Source organism: Pungitius pungitius, chromosome 20 (assembly GCF_949316345.1).
Source record: "Pungitius pungitius chromosome 20, fPunPun2.1, whole genome shotgun sequence".
Taxonomy (NCBI): domain Eukaryota; kingdom Metazoa; phylum Chordata; class Actinopteri; order Perciformes; family Gasterosteidae; genus Pungitius; species Pungitius pungitius.
In genome coordinates this window covers 8,273,985-8,287,807 of record NC_084919.1, presented here as the reverse complement: position 1 = coordinate 8,287,807, position 13,823 = coordinate 8,273,985, and the positions used below count along the sequence as shown (strand labels likewise).

The window sequence follows — 13,823 nt, the reverse complement described above, 5'->3', positions numbered from 1 at the left end:
AGTCTTTCCAAAAGTTCTTTGAATTGTTTATCGCTGTGCTTTTTGTTCTGTTATTTCCTCGCCGGTTCCCTCCCCATTATGCTCCGCTGTTCCCATTTCCCATAAGTTGCTCCCTGTCACCACAGTTTCCCTGTTATTTATGACCACGTTTGGTTTGAGACAGTAAATGTCTTTGCTGATTTACCAGGTGCCATTATAGGGTGGGGGGGTATTTTTGACTCCTGCCTAGCCGCTCGTATTTGTTGGGGTATTTGTTCCAGGTAAGCGCCTTTTCCTAAAGCCCTTCTTCCGATTTAGTATCTCCTCTTCCGTACCTCTCTCCAGCCTCGCCTCTTTTGCTCTTTTTGACTTATTGGTGTGTATTTTTTTTTTTCCTTTTACCCTCAGCACGGATGACGGAGGCGAGCTGGTGTTGATTCCATGGGACGAGCAGAGGCACAGAGAGATGGACTGGTGCGAGGCGGAGGAGTGCAGGTAGAATTGTTCAAATTCATGCTCCATTACGGGGCCAGGTGCTCGTGCCGGCATCAACAAAACATGACGTCCTCTTGTCTAAATGGGAAACGGAACCACAACAAACCAACACAGAATCTTGTTGAGCAGCCAATTTATGGCATTCGCTGGCTGCGTTCGGGAGGCCAGCTTCATTTACAATTTCATTTAGCGAGCTCTTTATTTCTTTTTTATTGCTCTTTTGTGTCGAGTCATAACACCGATCGGCTATTGTGGCGCGCTCGGCCCAGTATTGCTGGGTGAAAGTGTGATACTTTCCTTTTTTTTGCCGTATTCTTTCCTCTGCCTCGCTGTTTTTATAAATTATAATAATGATAATTTTTTGCATTATTATTCTCGCAATCTCTGCCTCTCAATTCTCTCCGCCTTCCCTGTTGTTGGCATCAATATGTTACTCCCGTTACTTAAACCCAATGTATTTACAGCAGCAGGACAGTAAATGTGGGATCGACTCAAGATAAAGCACAATGTTCACGCTGGCCGGGTGGCAGACTCATTGATGCGTTTCTAAATTGATAGTAAAAGTTTAAGTATAAGGAAAAATACAGAATGTAATATAGATTTTTACAGACATTTCCCCTTTCCAGCCCTTTTATATCATCTCTACGGTCTTTCTCAGAGCGATGCTGGACCAGAACCTGTTTGAGGACGACGGTTTCCTGTACGAGGGCGCTCCAGATCTGAAGAGGTTCCGCACAGCCTCGCCCTCCATCGAGCTACTGACCGACTGGTACCAAAGCCGAGCCAAGGACATTGACTCCTGCTCCAGACAGGTAGCAGCACTCCATCATGTTTTAGCAAAAAAAAGAAAGCTAGCCGAGTCCTTATTTCTACGGATTTAAAGAGTCAGACTCCAGATTGCCACGAAGACTCTTCACTCAAGTAGTTTCTTGGCTTTTAACGAATTGCACTTAGCATTAAGGTGACACATTTTCACACCGCGCAAAGGTTCCTTTTCAGGTTTACCTCCTCGTGTGATAATTGCCGTTGCACATTCTCTTACATGATCGCGGCAGAAATAAGTGACGAGCTTTCATTCGGGCTGCAGAAGAGAGACGTAGCCAACCCCCATCATTCAAGGTCACTCTGATCCTATCTGTGGCGGTCATTGTCATATGTGCCGGATGGACTTCTAATGAAGAGTCTCCTAAGCTTCATTCTCTCGGTGCCATAGAAAAACAGGACTTGATGGGACTTATTTAGTGGAGTAATGGGATGCAGCCGCTGGAGCGGCCCACTCTCTCCACCCACACCCTCCACATGGCAGCTCTGTCCCCCTCCAGCTCCTTCACAGTGATGGATCAAGGGTGTCACAGCGCCGTCTTTGTCTTTGTGAAAGGACTAACCAGGGTGCAGTCATATCTTTCCCCCCCTCATTTCTCCGTTTCATTCCTTTTCGCTGGGCGTAAGGAGGGCGGTCGACAGGGGGATTTGGGAGTCCAATCCTCATATTTCGAAGACAATGCCTTTCATCATCCACTCGTAGAGAAAGAAAGAGAGACTGATCGTGTGTTGATTCATCTCTCTAACCATCTCTTTCATTTCTTCACTTGTTCCTTTTCAATCTGACCGTATCTCCTTTTTTTTCTTTTCTTTCCTCTGACACATTACTCCACCAGCCTCTTGGGAGCTTCCCAAACTCTCAAGCCTCTTGCCTCACACTCGCATGGATTGAACGGAGGGTGACATTGGAGCAGCTCAGTGTTTTTCCCCCTCCTTCCTGCCCTCTTTACTATTTCATCTCATTTGTTCCCTCTTGTTTGGAAGAAGAGCCCCGCCGATTCCTCATCTGGCCGCGTTTATGTTTGGAAGAGCGTTTTAATGGAGGGAAATGGGGTTTGATTAAAAGGCGGCAGATCAGAGGAAGTTGGAGTGTTTTAAATACAGTCGCAGAGCGACAGTGAAGAAAGGCGCTGAATGGGAAGATTGACGAGTTGATTCAGTGGCGGAGAGACATTGTGAGAGATGGGTTTGAAAAAGCAGAGAATGAAAGCACACCCAGTGGAGGAGAAAAGGGGATAATTGCTGGGGCAATCTGACACCTCATGTTATGTTAGTGTGTATTACATACACAAAAATGGGAGGGGGACTGGATGGTAAGGTAAAAGGGGGGAAGTAATCTCATTTTCTGGCCACGAGACAACAAAAATGACCTGTGTGAAAGGGTCCAAATAAAGGATACAAAGGATATAAAAGACGAGCGTTGTTTGAAACACGGTTGGTACCAAAAGGACGGAGTGGAGAGACGGGCAAACACAGACGGCAAAGGGGCCACATGTGGAGTTCAAATGGAGGCCAGTCGGGGTGACTGAGGAGAAAATTATGTTCGAGAGAAAAGGGCCGATATAGGACACGCAGGGGAGACGAAGAGGGACAAAATTGAGTTTGGCAAATTAAAGTGAAGTGACAGAGGACACGAGTTGTGTTACTAAGCGCTGAGGAGGGTGAGGGCCGTGCCCAGAGATGAGGTTGTAATTAGAAAGTGTGATATTCGCACATCTGAATTGCCCGTGGTTTGCTGGCAATCTCTCTGAGGAGGGGAGAGGAGGAGGAGGAGGAGGAGGAGGGGAGAGGAGGAGGGGGAGGGGGAGGAAGAGCAGCATCTTTACTCACAGTTCGATCAATAGACTTCTCTCTCTTGTTGTGTCTAATTGCTCAGGCTCTGACTCCAGGTGATTCGGGTTCCCTCTCCTTCTGTGCCTGGGCGCCTTTTCCCCCGAGTGGAGGCGTGCGATTATTAATTCAACGAGTGTGCGCGTGTGTGTGTGCGTGCGTGTGCGTGTGTGTGTGTGTGCGCGGTCATGTGCTGGGGGTCAAGCCAGAAGCTGCACTAACCGCTGTGCTTGAGGGCTTTCCTGATCTAAAAGGCGGGCAGAAAGCAATCATCGCCACAGGGCCCGGCGGCATCTGCTATTGATTGGCTCGCGTCCACAGGTGGCCGAGGATCGATTGGCTGCCCGGCGTATGGGTGCTAGGGTATCGACCCGTTGCTCTTCTGGAGGGAATTTTATTGACCCAGAGTTGCAGTAAGCCCAACTCTTCCCCGTTTTATTGTCCCAAGACTAATGATTGGATATTAGTAATGACTGACTGGTATTATTTCATCCCGGATTAGTTGGGATGTTGTTGTTTTTGTTTGCGTCCCAGTTCAGCGACCTCGGCAACAGTTTTTCAATGACATGGCAACTCGCTCCAAAATGTCTTGATTTGACCGCTGCGTGCGTTACTTTGACCGGGCTAACTTGATTTTAACAGGCCTGGGAGACGGATAGCACAAAATAAAATGACCTGTAAATAGAAACTGAGTTTCGGTGTTGGCTTTGAATTTCAAGGGGGTTGTTTCATCACGCTGCAGGACCGCTGTGACGGTAGCAGCTTGTTGAATGTGAGCACCAAAGTAAAGGGAGGCACACTGCAGGGTCAGCACGGAGTATTTGATTGAATACACGCACAATACATCATACAATGGATGCTCCAATATTGACCTAAGAGTAAATAAGAAATAAATAAAAGTCCAACAATTGCATAACACACACTAAAGAGTAAGTACATTATCTTATTAAATACATGGTGTTTTCTCTTAATAGAAAACAATTCTGACTGGTAAGAAAAGAAGAATTACGTAATAACGTAAATGCTGCACTAACTGTTCAGACAGGTATTTTTTGTTTTGCTTTTTTTTTGTCCTCCCTTATTTGCTTTTCTGTGTCTCAATCAGGTGGACTGTGCCCTGTCGCTGGTGCGTCTGGCGAAGGAGCGGAAGATCCCGGGGCTGGAGCTCTTGTCCGACGACTTGGTCACCATGGAAACACTCGTGTATGAGACATCATGTGAATTGAGTCTGACACTTAAAGATCTGCAGCAGCTAAAAGACATTGACAAGCTCCACCTGCTAATGAAAAATGTAAGTGGCCTATTTTACATTTCACATTCTCGCTAGAAGGATTTTTATTCTCCCATAATTTGTGTTCTTTGTTGCATGACATTAATGATTTAAGTCTGGTTGAATGGTTTTCACTAGGTATGTGCTGATGTAGCGTTATCTGTCAGGGTTATATAGGCACAAGAGATACATTATAAAAACATTAACTGAACTTATCTTCTGGATCCAAACAGGATGGCCATGGATATCTGTCATTGTCATTATTAGTCTTTTGCTTCTTCACATTTTTTCAAAACCCAATTCTTCTGAAGTATTTGCACATAATTCATCAAACCCTTAATTGAGATTGCACCATTTATGTATTTCTTTTTACAATGCAGTCTGTCAATCCTAATATTTCTTTGTGTGATAAGTGAATGTTGCAACATGTTGCTTTGTCTAGCTGGCATAGTGTGGGTTGTTCAGCAAAGAAATAGGAATAAATACTCCATTTCCCTGCAATTACTTTTCACTTTGATGTCCCCAAATGAAGAATCTGTAATCATTCACTCCAGCTGAAAAGAATATGATGTACGCTAATTGAACCTTGAATAGGCAACGAGAGGAATTGAAGTTGCACATAATGTGAAAATGTCATTATTAACCATCTCACTGTGAATCCGTTGTTTTAACTTATGAAATCTCTGACATTGGACAACACAAACTCTCCATCCAATCTCAGGCAGAGAGCCATGAAAACGAGTGTGTAGTAGCTACTACAGTTTCAAGTCCCCTTGGAGGACATAATATGAGTTGTCCTCTAAATTGTAGCTAATAACTGCCAGCTTTAGCCGGTGAGGACCCCTGCCAGTAGGATCTTCCATACAGGCAGGCAGCCAGTGAATCCTGTTGACTGCGCTAACACATGCTGTTTGACGGCTACTCCCTTTGGGCGGTGTGTGTGTGTGTGTGACTTTTAAGTGTCCACCTCATCTTCTTTAGATGAAATGCTCCGCGTTGCCTGCGTCTGATGTCTTTCTTTATCAGAGATTGGGTAGGGCAAAGGGAAAGGTTTGCCTGTGGGTGTGCACGCTAGCATTTACCATCTGACTATTTCTCAAATCGATGTTTTTCCTGTGCATTCCTTCTTATCGGTGTATCCTGAGCATGAGCTGTCACAGGGTGAGTCCGGGGTCCTAAATAAACTCCACATGCATCTGCAGACAACTCAGCAAAACCCACACGCTGACTCATTTATAAGTCATCTTCCGGTTTAATTGCAATGCACGACTTTATGGAAATTTAGTCTTAGATTCTTTGCACTATTTTCACATGAATCTAAATAAGAAGAAAATGAAGGCAGCAAACACATAACTTTACATGTGACAATCTGACGCGCGATAGAGGGACAAATATAACCTTGCCAGCCTAGACTGACTAAAGGCATTTATAACCCATGATGTAACAAGTTTAAAAAGAAATACAATTAGTTTGGACTATGGTGTTTGATTGGTGTAGCATTGTAACAAGAAATTTCCGCTATTCAGCTAACTCTATCTGTGCCGAACAAGACCCGAAGTCTCATTAATAAAGAAGTGAATAGGATTCACACTACGCCAAAACAACTCATACACTTATAAAACCTTACATTTACTTCCCAGTATGCAATTTACCTTTATGATCTTTTATGAAGTGTGTGCAGCTGGTTCAGCCTCCTGCCACATTCTGCCATAAATGGTCAGTGCGAATATTGATCCATAGAAATGATAGAAATGATCGCTGCAAGTATTCGAGGAATATCGTGGATATCATGTAAGACAAGGACGTTATTAGATGGTTTGCATTATTTATTTAGTTTTTATAGCATTATAGTGGGAATATTCAGTGATTGTGTGAAAGCTGTCGCTGAGTTTTCTTCAAGAGATATTTACACAGTAAACATGTTCACAGCATGAGGAGATTATTGAAAGCTATTGACGCTCTGTTATACATTTCATTAACACTAGTTAATGTTTTTCTGTCAACAGTCCAGCCCCGAGCGCTACGTGAAAGACGCCACCCAGTGGATGGTGCCGTTCCTGCACCGATGCGAGGGGCAGAAAGAGGGCGCGGCTAAGTCCCTGCTCAGAGAGTACCTGGTCAGCCTGGCCGAGCAAGACCTCACCCTGCCCTTCATCATCTTCCAGCACTCCAAACCCGACGCAAGTATCCCAAACATACACACAAACACAACGGTCCAGGGTGTCCGGCTGGGATGATCACAAGACAGACACACACACACACACAGCGTGCGTGGCTGTTTGTGCCATGTCAGGGACAGTGTTGTCTCCCTGTGCTGTAAATGTTATATTTATGACCCCCATAAGGGCACAGCCAAGGACATGCCTCGTGGCCGTTTTGAAAATATGCACCACACACACACACACACACACACACACAGAGTGACACTGACCTCTACTCTCCTGCGCTCCAGTGCCAGCAAAAGATCATCGCAGACCCGGATGAGCTGATGGCCGTTGCCCTGCAGTGCATCTACAGCTGTGAGAGAGATGACCAGCTCAGCCTCTGCTATGACATCCTGGAGTGTCTGCCTCAGAGGGGCTACGGGTGAGACACACCGACGCAGCAGCCATGCATGTTTACACATACCCACGCACACTCGTCACACGGATTTATTTCTAGTAAACCATGATATCACCGCAATAAAGCAGTCCCCAATTGCCTCATTGGAAACAATACATCGGTTCAACCCTTACTGCCTCTTTCCTTCAGGGTCTTTCCTTCAGCCTTTCTCTTAGGACCCATCAATAAACCTAACCATCACCTCCTTTTCTGCATCCCTCCCTTTTCACCTTTTTCTCTTCTACCTCTCTTCATTCTCTCTTTCTCGCTTAACTCCCACCCCAAAGAGTGATCAGTTAGCCCTGCTACATCCTATGCTATTACTATCCAACTATAGCCATCTATCAATCCATCTACCCATCCATCTCTCTCTCTCTCTCCACCTGCAAAAGAGTTCCTTTAAGTCTCCCACGAGGCTGTGTGGGTGATACAGTAGTAATGGAGTGAAAGGATGGAAGCAAGAGTACAAAAGAGAGAATTGTTGGTAAAATGGTCCGCTAGAGGGTTCTGAATACTTTGAATGAACTAAAATGTCTCTTTCTTATATAAATGTGCCCCTCTGCGTGCACTTTAATTGCGTACTTTTCAACAATAGCGTCTTTTGCCCCCTTTCAACAGGGCTCACATTGCTCGCTTTGGCTGTGCTGTTGCTGTATGCTGTGATCTTGTACTTTTCCCCCTTCACACTCGCAGCAGGGATAACTGCAATGCAACAAGATATTATGGTTCGGCTTAGCAGCAGGCTCGTACTAAACAGTTGACTTGAAATTATTTTTAACCAAACATACTTTCCTGGGTGTTGGATCCTATATATAATAATATATATCGTTTTTTTCCAGTTCAATGTGAAAAAAAACGACAAAAATGTAGCCAAAGCCATGCAGAAGTACACTATAATGTTAAGATGAATACACTGAATATTTCTATGAGCAGCAGCATCATCTTCTATCTTCCTTCCAGAAACAATGCCTTTGTTAGATGTCTTAGGTCACAGCCGAGTCGGTCACTCCATCAGTGCCCCAAGTGCGTATTCTCTTAATAGTCCTTTAAAAAAATGCACACTAGCTAGTGAGCATATGAACTACTCAAAATATGGTTTTACTGTACAAGTATTTGAGTGTATATAAAATCCTTAATATTTCTCTCTTTCATTGGTAGCATTTCACTTTGGCAGACATGCTTCCCTTCTGCAGAGTTTGGATTAGCCGCAAGCCTTCACTGTATATGCAATGCCTTCAGCTTCTCCCAGGAGGGATTTCTCTGATTTGCTAATCTCCAAAATTGCCACCCGAGTATAGAATATTGCAAATTTGCGAGGAGAGAAACCACAACTTAATAGTTTCAGCCCAATTTTCAGATTTTGTTTTATTTTTTATGAGACAGCTTAATTAGGTCTGCTCAGAAGAACGTGACGTGTATTCTCCCTAAGAGAGTTGGGGAGTGGGCAGAGGATTAGTCGGTAAGGGAGGGAAGTGGAGTGAGGGAGAATGGGATGTTAGAAAGGGGGGGAGAGCTGGAGAGGAGCAGCAGAGCCAGTCAGAGCAGAAAGAAGAGAAATGCGTTGGGAGGTCAAGAGATTTGTGCGTGTGAAAAAAGCAAGAAATGGTTTTCTCCCAAAACACACACAGAGAAGGTTGTTTCATCAGGGTCAGCACTCTAGTGGGGCACAGGCCAGCCTGACCCAGAATCCTTTGCCTCGAGGCAAAGCATCATGGGGCTTTATTTTTAGTGGGGAATCGGTACAACTTCCACACACCCACACATACACTTCGCTGTACCAGTGTCATACAGACGCAAGGGCATACACACACTTATTAAAAAAAATAATAATAATAATCGTGTTTTTGTTTGTGTGTTTTTGTCGTCCCACAGACCAGACACGGACGTCACCGCGTCCCTCCACGATCAGGTGGACAAACTTGAGAAGCATCTCAGGTACTTCAGTGCGCTCACGCTATCTTTCAGCGGTCGTCCCCTCTTCTCTAGTTTCAGGAGCTGGACGCACCTTTTGGGCTGTGGACTCGGGGAGGAACAAACGCTTCCCTGCTGCGTCTGTTTGCGAGGGATTAAAGGTGTTGAGGAGGAGCCCATCAGTTGGTGGATTAGTGCTGCATTACTTGGGAAATGTTCACTTTGTAGTCGTGCTTATTGCTTTCCTCTCCCGTTATGAGCTTGATGCAAACACTGACAAGGATATACTGGCAGACACACACACACACACACACACACACACACTGACACTCAATATCAAAGCACCTCTGTCTGCCTCATGGTATTCAAACAGCCTGAGGCGTTTTCTCTGTTACAGGTTGAAATCCCTCTCTCTCACTCTCCCTCCCTCCTCCACCCCTCCCCTCAGGATGAACTTCCAAACATAGAGAAGTTATGAGGGGGAAGGGCAGAGGATACGGATGAAAGCAGGGGGAGGGGCGGGAGCCTGAAGGGAATGTGAATATAGATGATGAGGAGGAGGAGGGAAGCGGCAAAAACAGGAAAGCCCGTGTTGGCCTTTGCAGACAACTATCCACGCGTATTTACATGCAGACACACACCACCATATCCAAACGCACCCCGGGGAATCAGGAACGTGTGTTGATGTATATTTTTTGTGCTGAAGCATTGTGACTCGCACACGTACACACACTCCTACCCAGATGAATCAGGGAGTAAATGCAAAGTGTCTGCTCATTGAGCGCCTCCAGAATAAAATCTGTTTTCAGCTGCTGCCGCTACCACTTGCTGGCACATTAATATGTGCACAGGGAACATGCAGACACTCCCACACACACACACACATTCACACGCGAGCGAACACACTCGCATACTCGCACACATGTTAATCTCTATCTTTTGCACACGTACGCACACAGTCACCTGTTTACCATGGTAATGACTTGCAGCAGAGAGCGAACATCTGTAGCAAGACGACCCTGTTGAGACTCGGAGGGGCTTCATGCTAATCCCGCACCAACAAACACACGCACACGCACACACTCGCTCCCTTGGTCACATGTTACTGCCAGCATTGAAATCCCTCCAGACAAACACTTGCTAGCAAAGAGGCACCGCCTTGCTCGCTCGCGGTTCATCGTGTTGCTCTTCAATCTTACTCTGCTCCCTCTAATCGGCACCGTGGCTTACACATGACTATCTGCTGCCAAAATAATGAACGGCTTACACATCTGCTCTCTTTTGCACCTGTACCCTCCCTTCGATTTTTCATCGCTTTTATTTTTTTGAACCCCAGTTTCCTTTGGCATTTGAAACTGTGATACCTATCACTGCCAATTATCCCAGCTTCTGCTGAAAGTGAGACTCCGTAAATCTGAATTTTTTTCTTCTTTGTTTTGATTGCGCTCTCTCCCTAATTTGTTTGATTATATTTCCGGTGACCTTACCCAGTGACGGCAGCGATTGTACTCATATTGTGTTGATGCTTTTCAGTGTGTCGGAGGTTCTGGAGAAACACGGCCTGCAGAAGCCCATTTTATATGTGAAGAACAGTCAGAACAGTGAAGAGGAGGCACACCAGTTGATGGTGAAGCTGTGCCGCCACACCGGTCGCAAGTACGAACATCGACAAGACCCCACACCGACGGGTGGAATCACAAATGTCTGTTGAGATCCCTTGACTAGACCTAACGTTCATATGCATGTGTCCAGGGTTCCTCCAGTGAGTGAGACCGTGTGGACAGGTCTTCTGCAAGATCTGCTCCACATGCAGAAGAATGTCTACACCTGTCTGAAACCGGAGACATGCCACCAGGTAAAAACATCAAGAGAAGATGACACGGAGTTGAAGCCAAATTGTGTTATTTAAAAGAGCAAAAGCTATAATTTAAGGTCACAAAATCACACTTTTGTCCATAATTGACACATTGAGCGGTGTATTTCCACCAGGAGCAATGAATTCTGAAGTTGAACGCCTTCTCTCCCTGCATAATATCCCCTCTCCTCGCTGAATGCTGCAGGTCTTTGTGGAGTCCCTGCTGTGTTCCAGCCGTGTGGAGAACTTACGCCTGGCGGGGCAGCACATGCACTGCTCCAAGGTATATTAAACATGACTCATGACACCACTTCACATTCACAGAGCACATTCTGGTCCACATATATGAAACTGCCCACAATGAATTCTAATGCTGCAGTCTCATTGATCTCTAAATGTTATATTCATGTTTCCAGGTCAGCCAGGACATTCCTGTCAGTTTGTCTTTCCGGGGTAAAGGTTACGCGCTGAAGGTGGCTTACGACAACAGCTTGGAATTGGTGTTAGCTGCTGCTAGAGAGTACTTCAACTCATCCACAATGCTTACAGACCCCTGCATGGGCCTGGCCAGGTAAGGAGCAAAATGAGTAGTATTTCCCGATTTATGTTGTGAATCATCCTCGTTATAGAAGTAGTTTTGAGCCTTACTACACACACATTTACTCTGTAAAATGAAATGAATTATAAAATATTTTGAAGTTTTGGGTTTGATTTAACTTTTAACCAACTATGTACATGTCAGTCAGTTCATGACTGACTCACGGTAAAATATTGGTGGCGGCTTTCACTTCCTCCTTTTATAGGAACGTTGCGTTAAGTTTAAACCAAATACTTGTTTGGTTGGGAGTGAATTTATGTCAATTGCTGGTCTCAGATCTCAGAGGGGGGGCTGCTGGGTGCCCAACCTTACCGTCTGTTCCTGGTGGGGAAGTGGGGCAGTAATTGGGTCGTCATTCATTTATAGTAACGCATGCAGAGAACCCCCTCCATGCATTTGGACATTATCATCCATTGTAACAGTCGCTGTGTGTGCGTGTGCGTGTCCGTGCTTTTGAGACATGAGACAAAAATTAGCGTCTGATCTTATACAATCGCTCTGTAGTCCCTACAGACCCGGCTGCCGGTGTCCTTTAGATTAAAATAACTGCTCCACAGACACACATTTTGTCCCGTGTACTAAATACCCAAGACAAACACACACACAAACTGCACCGGCCATCTATCCTGAAAGCATGCGGCTATTTGCGCCAAGCAAGGCCAGAGATCCCTCTAAAAATAACAATCGGAAACCCCTTCAAATATGAAGGTGATCCTGCAGTATGACTGCAGGATCACCTTCATATAGCAGGAGAGGCAGAAGAGAGGCTCGGATGAGATAAAGAGACGTTCACATGTAACACAGTTGAGGGAGGCCAAGAAAACCGTACAAACACAGCATCAACTAATCCGTCATTTTGCGTGAAAAGAGGTTTCAAGCTATACGTTGTATTTTAGTAAATAATTTCGATTTGTTTTTAATAGCCCACAGTTCATACGGTCTGCTTTTGTAAACTTTGTTTCCACCTGTATAAGGAATTTGTTGAAGAAGACAAAAAACACTTCCTGCCGAGCACCAAAAGGCCGGCAGAGAAAGTAGAAAATTGATTCTAGACTTCTGGCTATAAAGGAAGGCTTCTGTTTTTCTGTGGCCGCTGCATGTGTACGCCATCTGGTTGGTGACCTGCAATAAGTTACAGGTGAAGTAGCAACACGTTGGCGTCGAACTCTACAGCCACTTCGCTAAGCCGCGTGATCACCCAGATCTTTATATTCTGAAATATATCACAGCTCTCTCCAATTACCTAAAATAGACTTATTTGTAATTTTGAGTTTTGTTATGGTACTTTTTCGGTTGATTGCAGGAAGGTGGACCAACATGCATGTTGCCATCAGAACTTCCAGGCATCGCAATGGCGAACATTTTCCAATTTTGCTTTTAACTCATTTTTGCTGTTTAAGCTTCAAGCCATTGGCAAAAAATAAAGTAAGGTACTTTGGTGAGTAAGATGATAATGCCTCTTATTCAACAAGAAGTGCAAAAGTACCAGCAATATTCCCAAAAGGGGTGATTTGTTTTTTTTTGCTTTTATTAGAGGCAAAAATGAAGAAAGAATAACTGCGTCCGCACACTGCTGCTCGATGTGCTGCTCCACGCAGTCACTGATTACCGCTATGCAAATGTTAACCTGTGTGACCTCCCCTGTGTCCGTCCAACAGGACGTAGTTATCCGCACACTCCAAAATACATGCTGCAAGGCACATTGTGACTCTCGACACCAACAAATATCGACACCCAAAAAATATATTTCCTACCGCTTGTCTTTTTCTAAGCCCTGCGCGCACAATCACCAAGAACCACACGCTGCACCCTGCAGACCCTCGACAGCGCGTAATCAACAGGCCCTTCTTCTGTCCCTCATTCGCCCAGACACAGGCTCTTTTTCCCGCTCTCGTTCGCCAGGACCAACCTCTTGTTCCTGGGACCAACGCCAGCCGCGCTCTGAGAGTGGGAAGCCGCCGAGGGTTTCGCTGTGTGTGTGTGTGTGTGTGTGTTCAACCTGTTTTGAAGAAGCATGCTTGGGATTGCTATGATTACGCCGACAGGGACGCTGAGAGGCCTCTTCTCCTGTGCTGCTGGCTTTGTTGACTACACACTCCAAGGACAAGATTCCTCTTCTGTACTGAGCTGACACCGACGTCAGAGCTCCTCTCTAAGCTCTTGTTTTATGGGGGATTTATTTATTTGTAAATTAATCATTCTGGTTTTTTTTTTTTTTCAATCTCTCAAGCTTTGCAGTATTTTGCTTTTGCTGTATAATTGCTTGATTAGAAAGCATCTCAAGCAGGCACCACACACACTCACACTTTCAGTGCACTGTTACATATGCAAAGTGATGTGCTACATAATCCCATTAAAGGTAATGAGTGTGGATTGCGTTATAAGAGTGAAACTCTCCGTCAAATGAGTTCTGACCTTGTAAATAAATCCATTTGAGCAGTCTCCTGATGGTGAAACTTCAC

The 13,823-nt window shown here is 45.1% G+C and overlaps 1 protein-coding gene across 3 annotated transcripts in view; it reads left to right on the top strand.

Moving 5' to 3' along the window:
- Positions 1–13,823, top strand: part of nbas (NBAS subunit of NRZ tethering complex) — a 106,377-nt gene that overhangs the window by 28,113 nt on the left and 64,441 nt on the right. For all 3 annotated transcript variants that reach the window (XM_037449412.2, XM_037449411.2, XM_037449410.2), the window contains exons 22-31: positions 388–474; positions 1,133–1,286; positions 4,232–4,417; positions 6,403–6,576; positions 6,849–6,982; positions 8,870–8,932; positions 10,442–10,564; positions 10,661–10,763; positions 10,969–11,046; positions 11,180–11,334. In XM_037449412.2, coding sequence (XP_037305309.2) covers positions 388–474; positions 1,133–1,286; positions 4,232–4,417; positions 6,403–6,576; positions 6,849–6,982; positions 8,870–8,932; positions 10,442–10,564; positions 10,661–10,763; positions 10,969–11,046; positions 11,180–11,334 — 1,257 coding nt within the window. The remainder of the gene's footprint in view (positions 1–387; positions 475–1,132; positions 1,287–4,231; positions 4,418–6,402; positions 6,577–6,848; positions 6,983–8,869; positions 8,933–10,441; positions 10,565–10,660; positions 10,764–10,968; positions 11,047–11,179; positions 11,335–13,823) is intronic.